The 22,760-nt window shown below is 45.7% G+C and overlaps 1 protein-coding gene across 1 annotated transcript in view; it reads left to right on the plus strand.

Annotated features, from left to right (window-relative positions):
• Positions 1-22,760, plus strand: part of mdn1 (midasin AAA ATPase 1) — an 82,055-nt gene that overhangs the window by 41,309 nt on the left and 17,986 nt on the right. Inside the window, exons 52-85 of the mRNA XM_080791158.1 lie at positions 704-810; positions 1,185-1,318; positions 1,756-1,922; positions 2,603-2,723; positions 3,005-3,218; positions 3,601-3,847; positions 4,769-4,892; positions 5,321-5,488; positions 6,603-6,820; positions 7,166-7,553; positions 8,231-8,343; positions 8,779-8,962; positions 9,566-9,760; positions 10,091-10,417; positions 10,851-11,012; positions 11,494-11,776; positions 12,179-12,423; positions 13,060-13,155; positions 14,058-14,152; positions 14,257-14,381; positions 14,930-15,106; positions 15,859-15,968; positions 16,178-16,251; positions 16,758-16,941; positions 17,296-17,440; positions 17,707-17,853; positions 18,087-18,222; positions 18,705-18,810; positions 18,899-19,014; positions 19,105-19,518; positions 20,101-20,327; positions 20,819-20,944; positions 21,564-21,775; positions 22,572-22,733. Of these exons, the coding sequence (XP_080647284.1) occupies positions 704-810; positions 1,185-1,318; positions 1,756-1,922; positions 2,603-2,723; positions 3,005-3,218; positions 3,601-3,847; positions 4,769-4,892; positions 5,321-5,488; positions 6,603-6,820; positions 7,166-7,553; positions 8,231-8,343; positions 8,779-8,962; positions 9,566-9,760; positions 10,091-10,417; positions 10,851-11,012; positions 11,494-11,776; positions 12,179-12,423; positions 13,060-13,155; positions 14,058-14,152; positions 14,257-14,381; positions 14,930-15,106; positions 15,859-15,968; positions 16,178-16,251; positions 16,758-16,941; positions 17,296-17,440; positions 17,707-17,853; positions 18,087-18,222; positions 18,705-18,810; positions 18,899-19,014; positions 19,105-19,518; positions 20,101-20,327; positions 20,819-20,944; positions 21,564-21,775; positions 22,572-22,733 (6,049 nt within the window). The remainder of the gene's footprint in view (positions 1-703; positions 811-1,184; positions 1,319-1,755; positions 1,923-2,602; positions 2,724-3,004; positions 3,219-3,600; positions 3,848-4,768; positions 4,893-5,320; positions 5,489-6,602; positions 6,821-7,165; positions 7,554-8,230; positions 8,344-8,778; positions 8,963-9,565; positions 9,761-10,090; positions 10,418-10,850; positions 11,013-11,493; positions 11,777-12,178; positions 12,424-13,059; positions 13,156-14,057; positions 14,153-14,256; positions 14,382-14,929; positions 15,107-15,858; positions 15,969-16,177; positions 16,252-16,757; positions 16,942-17,295; positions 17,441-17,706; positions 17,854-18,086; positions 18,223-18,704; positions 18,811-18,898; positions 19,015-19,104; positions 19,519-20,100; positions 20,328-20,818; positions 20,945-21,563; positions 21,776-22,571; positions 22,734-22,760) is intronic.

Genomic DNA, 22,760 nt, shown 5'->3' on the forward strand with positions numbered 1-22,760 from the left:
TAAATGTGTTTCCTAGGATTGTCCTGATGATGGACAGAGAGGAGAGGTCAGTCATCTGTACCTGTGCCATTAATCTGTTTAAATGTGTTTCCTAGGATTGTTCTGATGATGGACAGAGAGGAGAGGTCAGTCATCTGTACCTGTGCCATTAATCTGTTTAAATGTGTTTCCTAGGATTGTTCTGATGATGGACAGAGAGGAGAGGTCAGTCATCTGTACCTGTGCCATTAATCTGTCTTTGTTTCCTAGGATTGTTCTCATGATGGACAGAGAGGAGAGGTCAGTCATCTGTACCTGTGCCATTAATCTGTCTTTGTTTCCTAGGATTGTTCTCATGATGGACAGAGAGGAGAGGTCAGTCATCTGTACCTGTGCCATTAATCTGTCTTTGTTTCCTAGGATTGTCCTGATGATGGACAGAGAGGAGAGGTCAGTCATCTGTACCTGTGCCATTAATCTGTCTTTGTTTCCTAGGATTGTTCTGATGATGGACAGAGAGGAGAGGTCAGTCATCTGTACCTGTGCCATTAATCTGTCTTTGTTTCCTAGGATTGTCCTGATGATGGACAGAGAGGAGAGGTCAGTCATCTGTACCTGTGCCATTAATCTGTTTAAATGTGTTTCCTAGGATTGTTCTGATGATGGACAGAGAGGAGAGGTCAGTCATCTGTACCTGTGCCATTAATCTGTCTTTGTTTCCTAGGATTGTTCTGATGATGGACAGAGAGGAGAGGTCAGTCATCTGTACCTGTGCCATTAATCTGTCGGCACAAAACTGTGCTCTCAGACTGGCCACAGCCTTCAGCAAAGGTAAGATCATCTACACACTCCACATAGATATGATAAGAACGTTCTGGTTTCATGCATGTGTGTCAAGTCAATGTGTCTTTTTTTTTAATCTGCCTCCGCCCCCAGGCATCTAGTAGAATGGGAGAGACATTACAGACACTTATCTAGTCTCTCAAGCCAGTTTATCGCCTCCACAATCTTCAAATATGAAGGCGACTCCGGCTTGGCGGAGACAATGAGGGGTCCGCTACCAAATTACAGTATATCAATTTGGGGGTCCTTGACACAAAACACTTTGAGAACTACTGATTTAGAACTTAAGGCATTTGTGGAATCGGCCTCGGGTCTTAATGGGTCTTAGGCTCTTAGCATCATGTTGTGTTTTTACGTCACAGGGACTGTGGACATCGGCCACCTGCCTCACCCTGTGCTGATGCATCTGCGTACCTTCTTTGACCTGTGGGACAACTTCACTCTGCAGGCCATCCAGACCGGACTGCCCCACATCTCAGACCACATCATGTTTGAGGTGAGCCCACTGTCCTCATCACGTCACGTTGGCTTGAATCCATTCTTTACATTAACCACTTTCAACCAGGTGTCCTGATCATTAGGCCTATAGGAAAAAATAAATAAATCGTAAAAATTATTGTAGCACATCTACATGCTGCTTGTAGATGTAGTGCAATTTTCGCGAATTGTCGTACATCAAAAGTATAGGCCGTGGAAAAGTTTACCCTGGCATCCCAATTTTGAGTATGTCATTATAATTTAAGCGGGAAAACAATTTCGATTTACTTAATTTTTTTCAAGATCATCAGATCTTGTAGATCAGCGTTGATCGGCTATTTTCAAAATAATTTTGAAACGTTTTTTTTTGGTAAAAATGTAGCCCCCCCCCCCCAAAAAATAAAGAAAAGTTCAGATGTTTAGTATTTAATGTGCATGTGCCGTATGTCGCTCCAGATCCTGCAGCTGCTGCAGTGGCGGGACCGGTTCTGGGACGTGTGCAACACTCTGCCAGCGGACTCTCAGGGCGTGTCCATCCTGTCGCTGCACTGGCAGTGGGTCCAGAAACACCTCATCCTCAGGCTGGCTCCGCTGCTGCTGGGGGACGCCACAGCCACCTTCGAGTAAGGCCTTTTCAAAAGTGGTTCTCAAAGTGTTTTATGTCAGGGACCCCCATAATCCTTGAGAGTGTACAACTGGACCTGTGAGTTCTATTTGTACACAGCCCTGTAAGGGTCCATTTGGAACCCCATAAAGGAGCTCCTTTATGGGGTTCTAAATGGACCCTTACAGAGGGTTGGAGATTTCCAATGATTTCAGGCAATTTAACTGGCTGTCTGAGAGGATAATATATGAATAATTTCCATTTCAAAGGTTTTGTGTCTGGGTGACGGCTAACCCATAAGTTTATAATACAACCAGAACCGCTGGGATACACGACTGCATTATAATATTCTTTTAACAATGCGTTTATTTGATCTGACCATTATTAATTGAAGACAAGAATAAGTCACTGGAGCAGGTCGGACAGTTAAGCCTCTTAATGGAAGGTGCTAGGATCAGAAATGACTGACATTTTAATGTTACTGCATCTTCTCTAAAGAAGCTGGAAAAGTCAATCACTTCTTGTCCCTGCACCTTCCATTAATATCGGCTGTTGTGTCCCGCTCCTGTGACGCAACAGACCTACTGTACCTCAACTTGGCTGAGGTGTGGTGGAATTCCTTTTGTACTCTTTGTTATTAATTTAATTTAGACAATTTTACACATATGAACATATGAACATTGCAATGTGTCTTTCCAGAGGGCACCAGGAACTGCAGACAGTGTCGGCTGCTATTCAGATGGTGCTGTCTACTCCAGTGTCTGTGGCCACTGCCCTGAAAGGCATCCAGAAGACTTTGGGGAAACCGCTGCCATTCAAGGTAGGGAAGCATTGCATCAATTAGCTTATGCTTGTACGGTTTTGTGGGTTTTTTTTAGGTTTTAACTACAAGACACCTAGCATCCCTATGTTGAAGGAAATGCTAGCAGACCTAGTATAGAGCCCTTCGGGACCCTGATAAACAAACCAACCCCTTGAACCCCAGCATCCCTATTCTGATGGATTCATAAAAAATGTGATCTATTGAATAATCACTAAGAAAATTATGAAGAGTTGCAGCCCTCTTCATTTATCATTCCCTCTGTCGTTCCTCTTCTGCAGTTGGAGTCCGTTGCTGACTGTGCGTCACGGCTAAGGGTTCTGAGCAAAGCGCTGGACGTGAGCAATCTGCGGCTGGATAGCACCTCTACCCAGTACAGGCAGGAGCTGGTCCGACTTCAGGGTGCCACGCTGGGGCTTGACACCAAGGAAAGCCTCTTGGAAGCCTGGGGCCTGGTGCTCCTAGCTAACAACCAGCTGGATCCACACAAGTCTGGTATGTGGAGGGAGAAGAAAGAACATATTGCCTGTATGCGTTTCATGAGAGAATGCAGGCCCTTTTGCGTGCAACGTCCTTTAACTGAATGTTGTCCATTAAACTTGAATCCTTACGGGTCCATTTGGTTCCATTTATATACACTTGATAGCCTGACTCTCAGTCAGAATTTTCATTTCGTTTCACATAGCGTTGCCTATTCAAAAATATCAGATATACAAGCTCACCGCACGTCACTTTGTGCCACTCTGCATTTTTGGAAAAATCTTGAAAGCGTTTGAATTACAGAGAGATGTGAGAACTACTGATTTAGAAGGCATTCGTATTAATCAACCTCAGGGTCTTTTTAATGGCTTCACTATTTTCTCCCTCCTCACTGCAGGTGTCTTAGAGAGGCTGGTGGCCTGCGTGGAGCAGCAGCAGAGTCGTATGAGCTCCGGCGGTCTCCTGGAGAAGCGTTTGGGAGTGTCTATGGAGGAGGAGGAGGCCGGAGACCTAGCCCTTCCTCCCAGAGCGGAGCTGCAGCAGCTGAGACGCAGGGCTCAGATCTGGCCTCTCATGGAGGATCTGGCCGTTCTCAACCAGCTGCGGCTCAGCGTGGAACTGCTCCACCTGGCTCTCACTCAAGGGTACGTCTCCAAACCATCCTTCTGGCTGTTGCGTCTTTTTTTTTCTTGACCACAAATGTTAAGAATGTTATGTGATTGTGGTCTACATCGATGATACAGATGTGCCGTTTGAGAAGTTCACATGTCCTGCCATTGGCAATTCAGTAGATTGTCAATGCAGAACATCGTCAGTGAGAAAGGGGGACGGGTATTTGCCAAGGTTTTATATGTGTATCTGCTGGATACTTCTATTCAGTAGCAAAGCAGTAGAATCAGGCTAATCAGTGAATAAAACCTGTAGAGAACATGCATTTTCAGGAAACCTTCAGGAAAAGATTAGGAAAGCGTGACGAGTTGGAATGGCACATCTGTAGGTTTGATGTTGACCTGGTGTCCTAGTTTCTTTGAAGCACTACATTTCCCTCTTTTCTCTCCTTATGTGAATATTTACCCTGTTGATTGTTTGTGCTTTCTCTGCTTATTCTGATTTAACGACACACGTGTAATTCGCTCGGAATAAGGATGTTTGCGACATGCCTAAATTATAATTGATTGTAAAATGTAAACCGTCCTTCTTAGTGTGCAAATGCCTATTATATTAAATTAACCAAATGCCTACTGTACGTCATTGGCACAATTAACTTACAATCGTACAAGCACACAGACATATGATACGTGTGCCTCATATGATCAATTGATTCAATTCTTATTTACTGAAACCGTGCAAAGTGGTTTTGTAAACCAATTAAATGAACCCTGTACCATCAAAGGGGTTTTGTAAACCAATGAAATGAACCCTGTACCATCAAAGTGGTTTTGTAAACCAATGAAATGAACCCTGTACCATCAAAGGCGTTTTGTAAACCAATGAAATTAACCCTGTACCATCAAAGTGTTTTTGTAAACCAATGAAATGAACCCTGTGCCATCCGTCCACCACAGTGACCAGGAGGCTGAGGACAGCCTGCGTCGGGAGCTTTCCAGACACCTCCGCTTCTGCCTGCAGTCGACACCCATGAACGTCAGCCAGCTGCAACCACTCTGGTTCCTGCTTAGCAGTGACCGGGTCAGTATCACTGCATTCAGCATCTACTATAATAGATTACTTTTTTATTACTCCAAAGTTGTGGTGAAGTACTCTATATACAAATATTCTGTTGAGTAAAAGTATTTGACTGAGATGTTATTTTATTTTATTTTTTTAATGACCAATGTATCAAATTGGGCTTCAATGGTTAATGTTTGCAAAGTTACTAGTAAAGCCATCAAATCATTGTAGTAAAGGACCCATAACTCTGAGAATCTACAAATTGTTCCATATGTACACTCTCAGAGTTAAATAAACACTGATTTTACAGTGTAGATCGGGGTCCCAGAGTTAAAAGAATGGTATCAATTGGGGGGTCCATGGCCTAAGTAATGCCAAACTTGTGGGGGTCTTTGAAATGAAAAAGGGAGAATCACTGCTCTAAAGCTCTGTGATTCCCTTCCCAGCCGACGGAGGAGCTACAGTTGGTATGGTGTGAGCTGGTGTCGGAGGCCCTGGCTGCCCTGTGGAGCAGCAGCGTCACCTCTGACCCTGACCGCTGGCTGAAGTGGGACCCCCTGTCTCCTGAACCCCAGATGTCTTCCCACAAGTCCCACCATGGAACAGATAACATGGTATCATGATACTAACTAACATTTATTAGAGATGCACCATATTGAAATTATGACCGATAACCGGTCTCCGATTATTTGCAAAAAATAAAAGTAAAGAAAACGTTTTTTTAATTACCGGATTAAATTATATTAGAGAAAGACACAATTTCACGTTCTGGCTCAGGTGGAGAAATTAACGTAATTCCACGTTCCTGGTTAAAGAGACAGACAGTCAGGCTGGCTGCTCTGTGAGTACAAAGCCATTGACGGTTGTCACATTTTTATTACATCAATATCGGTGAAAATAATCTGGATTATTTTGATGCCGATTTGTTACAGATATTTCATTTTTAAAACCGATATGGCTGATTTCGATATGCTACCGATTATATCGTGCACCACTAAAATGTATACTATAGGACATGATTGTGTGATCAGTGTAGTCTAGTGATTTGATTAGGCAAACAGATGTCACCCTAACCTGAATCTGCCAGCTGGGGGCGGTATTGGGTAACCATGTTCCCCAACACAGCATCCATCTGGGATCTTTCAGGGAGTTGTGCGAACGCCGAACCACTCGTGGTTCGAACCATTCAGCGTGAGCTAAGGGCGGGACATGTGCGAAACCGGATGTGACGCACGTCAATATGATTGGTTGTGTTTGCACGCCCACACGGTGATAGACAGACGGTCCATCCAATCATCTACCAAGTATCTTGAAAAAAAGGAACAGCCCTGTCATCGAATTTGCTCCCGAGATCCCAGATCCCAATAAGCTGTGAAACAAATTTGTGTAGCAAGCTTCTTGGATCTGGCAGCGTCAGGTTAATGTCACCCAGCACCGGCCATGCAATTTTTATTTTACATAATGATAGAACCACTATTTTCAACACCAGAGCACAGAGAAAACCTGCGTGTTTATGAACGATCAGGGGGGTCGCTCGTACGTAAATATTCTGTGACTACTTGAAAGTTAAAAATGCTGGCAGTGGGTGGATTATTTATGTATTTACTGAGTGAGTTAAGGGTTTAATGATGCCTAACAGCGTCCACCTCCCCTGCTGGGTCCTCCCATGCTGAGTAAACCATATATATGATATAAATTCAGGCCTAACACAGTCCACCTCCCCTGCAGGGTCCTCCCATGCTGAGTAAAGCGGTGTGGTCGCGCTCCGTGCTGGGAGTGCTGAGCAACAGTGAGACGGGCGGGGGGAAGTGGGACCCCACGGAGACGTCCCTGCTCTCCTCGTCCCACGTCACCCTTGGGGAGTGGAGAGAGAGGGTGCAGCAGCTGCAGGACGTTAGCGCCGTGCTGTGGGACAACATGGCCCTCCCTGCTCTGGCTCCATTCAGGTAAGACAATCATAGACATAGAAAGGTAGACAAGGTAGGCTGGTTAATCAGCCTGTCAGTGATGTAGCTATAAACAATGACCACTCAGCCATACATACTTAAGGAGGCTAGTCGTCTACTTAATAGACGACTAGCCTCCTGCAGAGAGAACAGAAAGGAACATCCGCAAAAAGCTCTAAAAACAAGTGAGCGGATGTTCCTTCCTGTTAATATTTGCCTTGACGTCCAGCACCTGGCCTAAATCCTGGCAAAATGATGTGCACACAATCTTCTCTCTTATCTGAACTAGCCTCCTACAGAGCCACGTGGTAAAACAAAACCCTCTCCTCTTCTCGTTGTCTAAAGGGGGACAGACTTCAGGCTCCAGGGGGCAGTGTTGCGCCGTCAGCTGCAGAGCATGGCTGACCTGCTGCCTCCGAGTCTCCAGGAGGGCTACATGGAGAGCTGCGAGAACCTGGTGGAGGACGCCGACCCCCTGATCGCCGCTCAGGAGATCCAGACGGCCTTCCGGGACTACCTGCCCACCAACCTGCTCCCAGAGGGCCTCCTGGAGGCCTGCATGACCTGCCTGCAGCAGTACGTCCAGAACAAGGTGCAGGGCACCAACCAGTTCCTGCGCTCCGGAGTGTTCTGGGTCAACATGGGCCTGCTGCAGATCAAGGTGTGGACGCCGCAGACCATCTTCGACCCGGCCGTCAAGAGGGCCTACAAGCTCAACTACGCCCAGGAGGAGGTGAGCGGAACTCTGAGACATTTTATTTAATTTATTTAATCAGTCCGACCTGACCTGACCTGAAGTGCTTGACTGGGGTGACCCAGGGTTTACGGCTGTCACAATTATTACATAATCTCCTAATCGCAATTATTTGAGATAAGCATCTTATTTTTGCATAAGCATAATCGTCAAATCGTTTGCATGTTGAAAAATGTTCATACATTTTCAAGCTTCAAGCTTACTTCAAGCTTAACCTGTTGGAGATCAACTATTTCCGCTATTTTAACTTTTTTGTGTGTCAGTAATTTCTTTGTATATATATTGTATATTTGTCATAATCTGCCCTGTGCAATTTGTCGTTACAAACTAGACTAAAAAGCGAACAGAAAAAATGTATAATCAGTTCACATATTCCAATGTTCAATGCTCAAAACACAATTCAATCATTAATCACAATTATTTCTGTAACAATTAATCGTCAACGTAAAGTTTTAATCGTGACTGACTGCCCTAACTGTGTTCTATATTGGTTTCCTTCCTTTTTTCTGTCTGCAAAATCACATTGACAAGCTTGTAACGCGACATGATATGATCTCATAGATTGGCTATTTTTGCTGAATGTTTGGCCCAGAAAAGGGTTCATGGTTAAGGTGTTCTTCAGTCAAATACAATGAGCCTCTGTGTGTGTCCCTCAGTTGGCCTTGCTTCAGGAGGAATGGAGAGGACGCAGCCTGTCGTCTCAGCTGCTGACCGGTGCAGAGCTGGAAGAGAGCAGCACCACTGACGGCTTCCAGCACCCTCGCATTAGGTGAGACCCGGTCCCTGAATACATCCAAGCCATGGTGTGTGTAGACTGTGTACTGTGCAGTGGTAAGGTTAAAGCCTCGTACCACTAATGGTTTCCAATACCAACCTGACCTCTGGCAGGCCCACTTTGAATTGACGTTCAGAAATGAGGTGTTAAGAAGTCCAATACACCGAAGGGGGACTTTGTCTCTTTCTGACCTGCAGTAGGATCGGATGCAACAATCTTCTCTCTCAGCGTTACGTTCTCGTCAAAAAATCTAATAAAAACCCTTTCTAAGAAAGGCATGTTGGGTATCGGTGTCACCAAAGTGGTTCAGTACCAACAAAGGATTGTGTACGTCCCATCTGTGTGCCTGTGGATCCTGCGGTAATGGTCCATTTGGGTCCAATTCGTACTCTCTCTCTCGACTAAATGAACCCACCCGTGGGCCTGCAGGTACCTGTGGATCCGCATGCAGCAGGTGAAGGAGCAGATCGCCGAGCTGTCCAGGAAGCAGGCGTGTCGCCCGCACGTCCCCCAGTACGCCCGCCTCTTCCAGGACCTGCAGCACTACCTGTGCAGCATCGGCCAGTCCTCCGCCGTGGAGGACCTCCTGTCCCACCTGCTCAAAGCCCTGCAGGTATGTAAGGGCCTGATCACATGTATGTATAGGCCTGGCACGATAAGGGCCTGATCACACATGTATGTATAGGCCTGGCACGATAAGGGCCTGATCACACATGTATGTATAGGCCTGGCACGATAAGGGCCTGATCACATGTATGTATAGGCCTGGCACGATAAGGGCCTGATCACACATGTATGTATAGGCCTGGCACGATAAGAGCCTGATCACACATGTATGTATAGGCCTGGCACGATAAGAGCCTGATCACACATGTATGTATAGACCTGGCACGATAAGAGCCTGATCACACATGTGTAAAACCAAAAATTATGACTTATTTTGGTCATAGTTGATTATAGGTAGTGGTCATTGTCAGTCATTTATTTTGTGTATGTATGTATATATATATATATATATATATATATATATAAATCGTCTCTGTCAGGTACTACTACTATACAGAGTTTACTTTGAACTAGTAATAGTACAAATTATTGAGTTAACGATTGAAAGACATTTTTGTTATCTAAACCAATATTGGACCAAAACCGGTAAATCTATAAGAACCGGAAATCGATAAGCAGAATCCTAAGGACACCCATCCCGAACCTGCAGGGCTCGTCCACGACCTCGTCCAAGTCGCGCTCCCAGATCCAGGGCCTGCTGAAGGAGGAGGCGGTGTGGCAGACCTCCCAGCAGCGCTTCTGTCAGCGGCTGGCAGAGGACTACCCGCTGTACCCGGACGTGGTGGCCCCGCTGCGCAGCGCCATCCTCCAGCTGCGTCATGGCATGAGACTGGTAGCCTCACAGGTTAGACCTCCCACTTTACTTTATTGCTGTTGTTGTTACTTTGTTGATTAATCGAATAATTGTCCACATGTCACATGTGTCCTTGGGCAAGACACTGAACCCTACATTGCCTCCAATGAGTTGGTCGGTGTGAGCTCACCACCATTGATGTGTGAATGTGAGAAGTGAGGACGCTGGCGTCGACTATTCGCCTCTTCACCTCCAAATGTATGAATGAATGAACCATTGTAAAGCGCTTTGTGCACAAGATATTTTATTATAATCGATTACTTTTCATAATCCATCAAATCAATTAGTCCGATTTAACCCGTTTCAACTCTTAACCTGCAGGTGTATTCCTCGCTGGCCACCGCGCCCAGCCTGCCCAAGCTGATGAGCTGCCTGCTGGCCTTCCCCTCCGTCAGCCCCAGCCTGCCCTCCTACCTGGCGCGGGCCGACTTCCTGTGCTCCAGGGCGTGCATGGACGTGCTGCGAGGCCTGGCCAAGCTGCTACCTCCTCCCCAGCAGCAGCAGGACGCCGCCGCCTCCTCCTCGGAGCACGTGGTGCCCCGGACGTCCGTGCTGCTGCTGAACGCGCTGCGCTTTGTCCAGTGCCATGCGCTCGCCATGGGCCGGCTCGGCGAGGAGACGCTGAACCTCTTCAGGCACATCTGTCAGGTGAGCGCCTCCGTCCAGCGCCGTGGAATATATGGGCTCTATGCACACATGCCCTTTTTGGAAAGAACTTCACAGGTGATACCGATGAAGGCTCCGTTCCGTTCTGGTCAGGGCGCTGCTATTGGGCTCACTCACTGTAACTTCCTGGAAACACTCTGCTACACCAGTGTCCTTGAGTAGGTTCCAAATAGCCCCTACAGGTCTGTAACTAATGGAACCAAATGGACCCAAATGGACCAAATGGACCACTTTGTTCTATTTGTAGTTGTACACTCTCAGAGTTGAAATGAAAAGGTTTACGAACCACTGCACACTAAATGGAACAGAGCCAAACGGAAATTCTTGACGGTGTACAAATGTTACCAAATGGACCATTTGGTTTGAAACTCTTCACGTGTACAAATGGAACCGGATCTCATTTGATCTGATTCAGGCGCTGGTGAACGACTGGGATGAACAGGAGAGACGGAGGAGGGAGAAGGAACAGCTGGAGGCCAGCCTGTACCGAAACCGCAGCCGACAGCACGGCACGGGCCTCACCGAGGACCAACAGGAGGAGAGAGACTTCAGACGCCGCTTCCCTCAGTTCACCAAGGTACCACACTGTAAATTATACATGACTCTTTTATAATTAGATGTTTCTCACTCCAACCTTCATACTCAAACGTTTCACTTTCACGTCACCAGGCATTTCAGGCTTTATGAGGTCATTTTCTTCATGTGTCATGGACATTGTAGTATGTGAATTAAAAACAAACGACAATAAAAGAATGGAGCTTTGAAAAGATCACTAAATTCATACCGGATATATCGGATGATGGTGTCATTTGCCGAAAAGAAATGTGGCACATTTCTAGCTTTTTATAATGGCCAAAAAGATTGTGCATTGTCAGTTCTTTCTTTTTATTTATTTTACTGCATTGTGAAGTGAACTAAAATGAACAAATACAGATCGCGCTGCTCTCACATAATACTTGCGTCTTGACTCGGAGTCTTGTATTGGATTTACCACCCAGTAACTACTACGAGAAGTCATCCCTATAACTGCGAATGACCTTCTCTCCATGTGCATCCAGGACTTTGCAGACATCACAGCCCAGCCCAGCCTGGAGGGCCCGGCAGATGCAGAGGAGCAAGACGAGGACGGACCCGACGATGACGAGTCCACGCAGACGTTCCTGTCTCCGGCCGCTATGAGTGCAATAGTCGACATCCACCAGCGCCTGTGTCTGGGATACGCCCAGTCCCTGTGGTACCAAAGCACCGCTCCGGCCAATCACAGCAAAGAACACATCAAAGCCCTCGTCTCCTCCTACCAGATCGCCGCCCCCGTCATGTCGCGCTTCTACCATATGATGGGTTGGTCAACCTTGTTTCTAAATTCTGCCCCCATTATACGTTCTTCTACCATATGATGGGTTGGTCAACCTTGTTTCTGCACCTATTGTACGTTCTTCTACCATATGATGGGTTGGTCAACCTTGTTTCTGCACCTATTGTACGTTCTTCTACCATATGATGGGTTGGTCAACCTTGTTTCTGCACCTATTAGACGTTCTTCTACCATATGATGGGTTGGTCAACCTTGTTTCTGCACCTATTATACGTTTTAGCTGACACTGCAGAATGAAAAACATGGTGATCATGTAATTTAAAAAAAGCGGCCATGTCTTTCCGGCACCCCAGAGCTCCTATTTTGAAGGCATCCCGGCACCGATTGTGGGTTAATGTAGATAACATTCTCTTTGGTTTTCCTCTCAGATGCTGAGCTGGAGCCTCAGCTCGCAGGCAGCCAGCTGCTGGTGGGCACCCTCCTCCAGAACAGTGTGATGGGGGGTACCGCCGGGGGTCCGGACAGCCTGGTGGTCCACACAGACGGACCCTACGACTTCTACCAGCAGCCCAACATGAGCCAGGCCCGTCTCTGTCTTCCTGTCCTGGAGCAACTCAGAGTAGCGGCCAAACACAGGCTGGAGGACTGGCCAGATCACCCAGCTCTAGTGCAGGTACATTAAGTCCATTGGTTCTCAAACCTGTTCATTTCAAGGTGCCCCAGTTTGGTACGAGCAGGTTTCCCCTGGTCATGAAATTCCTGGAAATATTTTGAAATTCCAAAAAAAGGTTTTCCTGGCTTAATCAAATGTTTGGATAATGGATATACATACATAGTTTTTGGCTATTGATTTTTGTGTGCCTTTATGAATCTGTTGACAAATGTGTGCCACAACATACGTGTGGCCTAATGTACGTATTCAGGACGTCACGTAATATAGAAAAGAATAATAGATCTACAAGCCAACGACACGTTGCACTGTGATACATTGTTAGCTTGTAGATCTGTTCTTTATATCACGTGATGACACCTTTGCTCGAGTCTGCCTGCATTGATGGGCACACATGTGTGCCTGTCAATTCATTATTGCACCATATGATTGTTATTTGCTATAGTCCTGGAAATGTGATAAAATACTTTGGACTTAAGGAAAAGTTGTGAAAATTCATTGTTAAATATGTGTGTGAGGAGGGTCCGACCATGGAGCAGCACTCCACTGGCCTAAGGGTAATCCTTCTGTCTTCAGGCAGAGGCTTGCAGTCATTCTGCTGCTGTGATCTGAAACCTCCCTGTGATTGTCTTTCCCCAGCTGACTGTAGTGATCGATAGAATCTCATCTTTCAGTCTGGCCAGCCCGCTGGCCAAGTTCCTCAACGGCATGGAGATCCTACTGAGTAAAGCACAGGTGAGGTGTGCTGCCTGCCCCTGTCCCCATTACAATGCATGATGTGAGGTGTGCTGCCTGTCCCCGTTGCCATTACAATGCATGATGTGAGGTGTGCTGCCTGTCCCCGTTGCCATTACAATGCATGATGTGAGGTGTGCTGCCTGTCCCCGTTGCCATTACAATGCATGATGTGAGGTGTGCTGCCTGTCCCCGTTGCCATTACAATGCATGATGTGAGGTGTGCTGCCTGTCCCCGTTGCCATTACAATGCATGATGTGAGGTGTGCTGCCTGTCCCCGTTGCCATTACAATGCATGATGTGAGGTGTGCTGCCTGTCCCCGTTGCCATTACAATACATGATGTGAGGTGTGCTGCCTGTCCCCGTTGCCATTACAATGCATGATGTGAGGTGTGCTGCCTGTCCCCGTTGCCATTACAATACATGATGTGAGGTGTGCTGCCTGTCCCCGTTGCCATTACAATGCATGATGTGAGGTGTGCTGCCTGTCCCCGTTGCCATTACAATACATGATGTGAGGTGTGCTGCCTGTCCCCGTTGCCATTACAATACATGATGTGAGGTGTGCTGCCTGTCCCCGTTGCCATTACAATGCATGATGTGCTGTACAGTATCGTTGTCCCCGTTGCCATTACAATGCATGATGTGCTGTACAGTACCGTTGCTGTCGGACAGAAACCTACTTATTGCAACGTTTTGTGTACCACAGCGTCACGCAAAAGTATCCAAAATAGCACATCTACAAGCTTGAAACGCAGTGCAAAGTGACGCGTTTTGAGCTTGTCGATTTACGATTTTTGAATTAGAATCCTGAAATGTTACAGTTTTTGGACATATGAGGTTTCCGCCCGACCGAGACGATATTCATTAAAGTAAGTTCTAATAATCCTCTCTTGTCAGGACTGGGAGAACAACGCCAGCCGTGCAGTCTCTCTGAGGAAGGAACTGGAGCCAGTCACCCAGGTCATCGTCCAGTGGCGCAAGCTGGAGCTCAGGTAAGAAACCCCTGGCCATCAAATCCTCCATTTCAAAACATATACTGCATTTATACACACACTACTTATTCTGTCTGTTCCGTCTTGTTTGCATGGTACTGCAGTTGCTGGTCAAGCAGTCTGGACAACGCCATGAAGCGTCACACAGAGAAGTCAACCAAACGCTGGTTCTCTGTTTACCAACTGATAGAGAGGTATCTGGAGGAGCAGAGGATGGATGCCAGTGCTGGTATGTGCCCACTGTTAACACTGCCCCAGCAGTGCACACAATCATTATTGCACTAATCTAAAGTTATATTGCATTTAAATACAGATTGGACACATTTTAAATATATTAATTAAAGTTAATTTACATAGTGTCACTTTAATTTATTTAAATGATAAAGTTGTGATCTAAATGTGTTAGTGGCTCCCGACCATCATTGTGAAATATGAGTTCAAATGTTTACCCCTGTCTTGTGTTGCATGTCTCCCTTTCTCTCTGCCCTTGGTTTCCCATCTCTCTTCATGGTCATGTCTGAAATCAACAAAAAGTTTTACGTTGCTGTTCATTAAAACTATTAGCTAGCTAATTTTCTTGCTTCTCGCTATCAGTGCTCACTGTTCTCAATCAGATTTCTGTATCACACGATTGTAGCTGTATCTTTCTGCTACTCTTTTGTTTTATTTCTATATATTTTTATTAACTTAATTTTATTAACCCGTGTTTCAATTATTCATGCAAATGAACCACACTGAAACCTAACCTTACTTACCGATATGATGGTTTGCGATCAGCAGGTGATGACGAGGAGGAAGAGGAGGAGGACGTGGAGCGTCTCTCGCTGTCGTCGGTGTCCTCCACCCTCCAGGCCTTCATGGAGGGCTCCACCCTGGGAGAGTTCCACCCTCGCCTGGGCATGCTGCTCAGCTTCCACTGTCACCTGCTGCTGGTTCCCACTCAGCCAGGACGAGGTCTGACATAGTGTTGATTTCTAAAACTGACGAAAAATGATTGTCGACTACCTTTTTTCACTGACAAAACTGAATGAAAACTAAGCTATGATGTCTAAAACTATGACTAAATAAAACAAAATAAAAACTAGACTAAAAAGAGATCCAGTAGAACTAAAAGATAAGTCATTTTATCCTTGGTTGCATGCTGAAAATAGCCGCGTTGTGAGCTTGTAGATCGGCTATTTTCATCAAGTGTAAAATCTGCCATTACGACACCATCAAGGCACCATCAAAATAAAAATGTGTTGACTAAATCAACTAGATTTTGTCGACTAAAATTGTATATTTAGTCAACTAAAGGTAAATCATTTCAGATGACTAAAGCATGACTAAAACTTAACAGAATGTTATTCAAAAGACTAGGACTAAAACTACATCTAAATTTGCTGTCCAAATCAACGTTGGCATACAACAGTGGTTTAATCTCACAGTGGGATCCCGGGGACACCCGGGTCCTTGGGGGGGAGGGAAGACCCCAACTATCTACAAGCTCACAGCGTGCCACTTTGTGCCACTCTCCGAGCTTGTATGAAAAATGTTTGGAAAAGTTTGTAATATCTTAACATAAACCTTCTCTTCTGGGGGTCCCTGGCACAAAACCTTTTCAGATGGGGATCAAATACATATCAATGTGGGGGTCCTTGAAATAAAAAAATAAAAGTTTGAGAACCACTGTTTTTGTCTCTAAACAGAAATATGTTCTTTTGCAGAGTCATTGTGCAGTCTGCTGTGGAACCTACACACCTACTACAGCCAGTTCTCTGAATGCATCCACAGCAGAATCACACAGCTCAGACAGCCTCTGGAGAAGGAGCTCAAGGTGAATTTATACATTTCATACATTTAGTTGTTTTTGTATGGATTTCGGTACTGCAGTATGTCATAATAGTCAATGTTGTTTAAAAATGTATTTCTTTTCAATACATATTTTGTTTTAAGTGTTTGAGTATGCTCTCAGAGGACAAACATATTAGTTTGTCTTATTAATATTTGACGTGTACTTATGTTATGCTCTGTGTGGTTCCTCAGGACTTTGTGAAGATCTCCAAGTGGAATGATGTCAGTTTCTGGTCCATCAAGCAGTCAGTGGAGAAGACACATCGGTAAGGTTATAACTCCGCTGAGAGCCTCTCGTTACAGAGATGGCTTCTTATTTGTCCTGCCATGTTCAATGGTGAACATTAAACAACCCCCACAGGGGGAGAGTACAGCTTTTTTTAATCTATATGGGACCCCAATCTAAACTGTGAAATGCTCAGTGTTAAATCAAATGGATCCATTTGTACACTCCCAGAGTTACAGACCTGCTAGGGTCCATTTGGACCCTTGGTGGTGCCCTGAACCCACATTGAGGACCAGTGTCTCACAACATGTCACATTTCGCTCTCCGTCGTCCTACAGTGTATTACAGCTCAAGTGGTCAAGCTGCACGACACTGAGCACAGTGAGCAGGCGCAAGCATTTTGTTTTAAAAACACAGACTTAGAACTTCAGAAACTAAAGAAAAGAAAGACATATAGGATATAATGTCCTCATGGTCAACAAGAGCCTGTAATGGCAATGCACCGGCAATAAACATTCAACTCTGCCCTTTATTGCTTATCCCCAGGACTCTCTTCAAGTTTGTGAAGAAGTTTGAGGAGGCTCTGAATGGCCCCAGTGCCCCGTCTCTGGTGGAACAGGGATCGAACGCCAACCTGGACAGCGTGGACGCCAACCCAGAAGAAACTCCCATCCACAGGGTTCACCAGGCCCTGAGGAATGCCCTGCCGGGGAAGGGACGAGACCTGCAGGTACAATGCTCTCCTAAGTCACTGGCTCAACAGTGTCTGTCTTGGAATCTTAAGGTTCCTGGTTCCATCCCTGGCTTTTCCTTTGAGTTAAATCAATAGTTTTCAACCTTTTTAATTTCAGAGCTGACTTCAGGAGACACCATACTTCTAAAACAATCCTTGCTCTTACCTCTGTATACTGAGGTGACACCTCTTAATCCCCTAATGGATTGTCCTGGGACTTCTCTAATGAATTAAGTCAAAGCGTTTGGCTGCCATGTTTATTTGTGTCAAAAGTGGCCACTTATACTCCAAACTTCCTAGTGTGCTGCTTTAGCTATGCTTTATAATTGTTGTATTAATGTGTTATTTCAGACCGAGGTCCCAGACGAGGCCGCTGACGCGTCCTCTCTCCAGGGTCGTCTGCCAGTTCTGACCCGGAAGATGAAGAAGATGTGTGTCCAGTTGGTGAAGAAGAACCCAGTGCCAGAGCTCGCCGAGGACCTGGACATATTCACCGGTAAGGGAACGGCGCACGGCGTAGTACAGAAGCAGTGCGGTTCTCGAACCTTTTCATGTCGCACGAACCCCCAAATTGATATGAATCTGGCCGCGGACCCCCATGTGAAAAGGATTTTGCCAGGGACCCCCATGTTAAAAAGAGCAATATTATTGTCGTTGTATATTGTCATGTTGTTGTATAATATGTGTCAAGGCATTGGTTGTAATTTTGCACTTGCAACTTGAACTTGAAATATGAAATGATCTGTGTGTGTGTGATTTCAGGTGAGATCATCAGTAACCTCCGAGACCTGCAGAGTCTCACCATCGACTCGTCTGCAGAGAAAGAGAAGCAGAAATCTGAGGTCAAACACATCCTTCAGCAGAAACAGAGAGCTCTCTCTGAGCTCTTCAAGATGCTCGCAGAAATAGGCAAGTCTTCTAATTCTTATATCCTTGATCCTTTATAGCCTGTGGGCAAGTGTAAATTGTACATGGAATTCATAGATAGATCTGCTGTATTAAATAATTATTAGCAAAAAAAAATCAGTTGTGCTTGATTTATGGTGCAATGACCTTAAATACTGGTGTTTTATGATCCATGTTACCACATTAATTAATACACAGCTCATACAATCACTGAATGATGAATACTGTCCCTTTAGGTCTATCCTACCGTAAAGGGCTGGCGTGGAACAGGACGACTGACCCAGAGAAGACTCTGTGCATGCAGCCTCTAGAGATGACAACCACTCTGTCTGCTGCCAGGACCCAGGAGAACGCTCTGCATGCAGAGAACATGTAAACACACACATTTAAATACTATATACTTTGATGTAGAACAAATAGTCAATGTAGAAGCTCACCAAAGCTTGTAAAGCTGTTATTTTCACACATTTTCATTTCTTTTAAAAGGAAATCGAAAATGTTCCCCGGAACACAGATGCCAGGATTAATGAGATTGCAAGATCACTATTAATCAGCTGTTGCACATAAAGTTTATTACCAAAATGGTGAATTTGTTTAAGCTAGACAAAACACAACACATGTAGTAAAGTACGTAAACTAGACAAAATATATAGAAAACATATGTGACATTGTTATAATTAATACCAAAAGACGCATGCCATGTTAGACCTTTTTTGAAAAGAAAGTGAATGCACTCTAGCCAATTTACTGTATATTGATTCTATTTTGACAGTTGATTTTACCTGATGAAATGAATTGTAGTCACTGTACATGACATCAAGTCAGATTGTCACTGTACTTGTTTACTTGTGCAGGTTGTTTACAGAGTTGACAGCAGCATGGGAAGGATGTCAGACATACTTCTACCGTTCATGGGCCAGGAGAACAGTACTGCTGACTGCTCTCCAAAGTGCTGCCAAGGTACAATAGATGCTTTTCTTTTCTTATCTTTTCTTTTCTTTTCTTTTCCATATTTTGGTATCATTATGAGCTTGTGTTCTGTTTTTAGGAGCTTGGTCTGGGGAACATCGAGCGCTGTCGTGGTTTCTCCTCTCACCTGTTCAAGCTGCTGCTCAGACAGAGACGACGACTGGCCAAACTCACGGAAGAGTGGATCCACCTCAGGTCTGTCCTCGGCCGATGACTGTCGCTACTACGCTTTTATTTAAACTGTCAATTTATGACTAATAATAAATATTTACTTTGCCTCTTCAGGAGGCTAACGGCGAGTGTCCAGGGAATCCGCGAGCACATCCACAGCCACCCCGGGGACGCCGGCTGTAGCCTTCCCCCACAGGCGCCACTCCACGACTGGGTGACCAGGGGCCAGGCACTGGCTGCCCAGTGCGCCACCCTCCTCCAGCAGCTAGCCTGGCTCCTCCAGTGCTGTCCAGAGGATCTCCAGGAGAACCAGGAACAGCCGGGCTGCGGCCAGAGACAGCACACCCTGAGGTGTCCGTCTCCCCTCGCCGCCCACCGGCAGCCCCCCGGCTGTCTGCTGAGGAGAGGAGACGCCGCCTGGTGCCAGCTGAGCCAGCGAGTGGCCGCCATGGTGCAGCAGACTCAGAGCTCGAGGGAGGAGCTGGACGTCGTGGCCCGGGAGTCCTCACACAGTGCCCTACACACGTGGTAAGACCTCTCCACTGTCAGTGGGCCAAAGGGCAGTGGGCTTTGAAAGCGGCAGTTTTCTGTTTAAAACATTTTGGTCACTTTAAATGTTGGGATTGCCGATGCTGTTGCAAAGCATGCCATTTACTGTCACAAATTAGCTTTCATCTAGGGCTGCAAGTTTGCAACTATTGATTATTTTACCAGTTATTCTAGTTTTCAGTTATTTTAATAAGAGTGTGTGGTTTTTGTAATTATTTATATATTAACGAAATTAACCAAATCGACTAAAATGAATCCATTAATCTGATGAACCACTTAAGCCTTAAACCGCACCCAGTTGTGTCGCAGTGCCACACATTGTGAGCTTGTGGATTTTCTATTTCTTTTACCTCTTTAAAGATGTCTGGACATTTTCTATTATTTGATGTAAACTTTATTTTTTTATAATCAATTAAATCTATTAGTTCGATGCACTATTGCACAACTCCAACACTGGCAGTACCAATGCCACTCTGCCCCACTCACCCATAGAGAGGGGGCTTCTTTCTTCTCTGACAAAAAAAACACCAACCAAAATGAAACTCCCAACATTCTCCTCAGGAAACACTACTCCACTTGCTGCTCCGGTTGGGAGCGGCTGGCGACCGTGGCGGCCCAGATGCCTGCCGTGGAGCAGCTGTTCACCCCTGCGCTGTGCGTGGGCAGCGCGGACAGCCAGCCGGCCCTGGCTCAGGCCCTGCGCTACGTCAGAGAGGAGGTGGAGGCCAGTCTCGCCGAGTTCACCACCTGGAAGACCCAGCTGCTGTCCCTGGGACACGCTCAAACAGGTTGGAAGCAAAAAAGACTACTATATTGTTCGTTCTCAAACTTTGTCTAGGACCCCCAGATTTGTATGCAAAATGGAACCAAATGGTTCCAATGGAGTTTCAAACCAAACAGTCCATTTGGTTCCATTTGTATGCTGTCAGAGTTTCATAACTATCAGTCATTTTGTCTGGGAGACCCCCTCAAGGACCCCTGGGGGTTCCACCGCTGACGCACCCAACCCAACCACACTGTACTACCGGTACTTTCTTAAACCCCATCTCTTTGTTTATGCTTCTCAGTTTGTTTTGCTGTCTTCAGCACACTCTGGTGGAAATCTGTCCACACACACACACACACACACACACACACACACACACACGCACAGAAAATAGTTTTACTTCATTAATATTCTAAAACTACTACTACTGTTAATACTGCTTATAGAGCATTTCATTTTCCAGAACTAGTGGGTTTTACAGAAATGTGTGTTTGTGGCTGTTTCTCTCCCCAGGTCAACAGCATGCCTTCTGCTCTGAGTTCTCTGCTGACCTGGAGAAAAGCATCACCACGGTGCTGTGTGCTGTCCAGAACCTGGTGAAGAGACGGGACAGACCACACAGAACGGACCGCCAAAGAGGTTAGAACTGATTTGGTGTGCTGCAGTTGATCCAACAAATATATTTCATGGATTATTAAAAATAATTACTAATAATTACTATCAATCGTTTTATCAATAGTTAAAACAGTAGGACTACAAGCTCACACAAAGTGCCAACCGGAAGAATAATACCTTCACAATAAAAGCCTTGATGCGGCGTAGTGCGAGTCACGCTTTTATTGGGAAGGTATTATTCTTCCGGTGTAAGGGAAAGGATGTTCTGGTTTAGAGGGTTCCGATTGCCTGATGACTACAAAACAATGACTACAACATGATGTAACGACATCATCCGCTCCCGACCGGATCACACAGCGATTTAGTAACAGAAAATGCTTTCCTCCGAGGTGGAAAGCCTGGTGACGCGAGGTCCAGGAGGCACAACTCCCAATGCCAGTCATTGAGCGTAGTTGATTCTAAAACAGTTTTCTGAAAAACATATGTTGCTATATCAGTGGTGCTCAAATCAAAACATTTTCATGTCAAGGACCCCCATCTCAAAATACCTTACCATACATAACAATGCCTGGCTTTCAGTCTTTCAAGTCTATGGATCTTTAAATGTTTGTCTTATCATGTCAAATGATCTTCCATCTTCCAGAGAGCGGCGCAGAGGAGGAGGAGGAGGAGGAAGAGGAGGAGGAGGAGCAGGCGGAGGACCTGCTGAAGCCAGGCCACCTGAGTCGTCTGCTGGAGGATGAGCTGGCGGCTGAAGTAGGCTCTCTGTGCTTAGAGGAGGTGAGCTCTGGGCTGCACGCTCTGCTGGAACGCCTCCGGACGCACCGAGACTCCTGTCAGCCGACGCAACTCCAGGTAGGAACCTAGGGATCATGGGACCATATCAAACATGCATGTCTTACATTGCATGTCATCGCAATGATCAAAGTATGTTTGAAACTTAAAAGGCCACCTTTTCACGATTCCAGACGTTTAATGTCTGTAAATTAGGCATAACTCTTAGTTAGTGCCGGTCTCTAACCACTTGAACCCCCAGCATCACTATTCTGGGCGCCGAATGTTCTCCAAAGACCGCAGATCTACAGTGTCATTGTTGTGACTTTTATCATTAAGTGTAGCTCAACAAAAGTGAATTAATTATCCATCGTAGTGTATGATGGAAGACAATTTCACAATAAATAAAAATCTCTGCGATATGATTATTGTGAGCATTTCTATATCACTGATAATAGCGATTATCAGTCACCCACACAAGTGGTTCTCAATTTTTTTCATGTCAAGGACTCCCAAATTAATTATTTTGTCCATAGACCCCATCTGAAAATGTTTTTAACACTTTTTGGAAAATAATAGATCTACAAGCTCACAATGTGTTGCTTGTGTATCGAGCGTGATGTTTGGATAAAATCTGTAAGAGTATTAAAAAAAAATCAGTTTCCTGGGGGGGTGTCATAACAGTCTGATCTGAAAATGTTGGGGTGCCCGAGATTAGCTGTTCACGGATGGAAGGACGGACACACGGACGGACAGACAGGGGCCAAAACATAGTCTCGGCCACGCCTGGTGGAGAGAAGAAAGTGTATCTAATGACATTCCCAAAATATGGAGGCCAGATTGAAAGTGGTTAAGCCCTGTGTGTGGTGGTGTTCAGGAGGTGGACGAGGCCTGCAGGATGCTGCTGCGTGTGGAGCCCATGCTGGGGGTGTACTCTGACCTGGTCCGCTACTACATGGCCATCTCGCTGGGAGCCCACAGGAGCACTGGGAAACTACTGTCTGTGCTGGCCAGCATCTTCACCCAGCTCGCCCAGAAGGTACAGTACGCAGATGGCGATGAGCGA

This window comes from Protomyctophum bolini, assembly GCF_963924005.1.
Source record: "Protomyctophum bolini genome assembly, chromosome: 19".
Taxonomy (NCBI): domain Eukaryota; kingdom Metazoa; phylum Chordata; class Actinopteri; order Myctophiformes; family Myctophidae; genus Protomyctophum; species Protomyctophum bolini.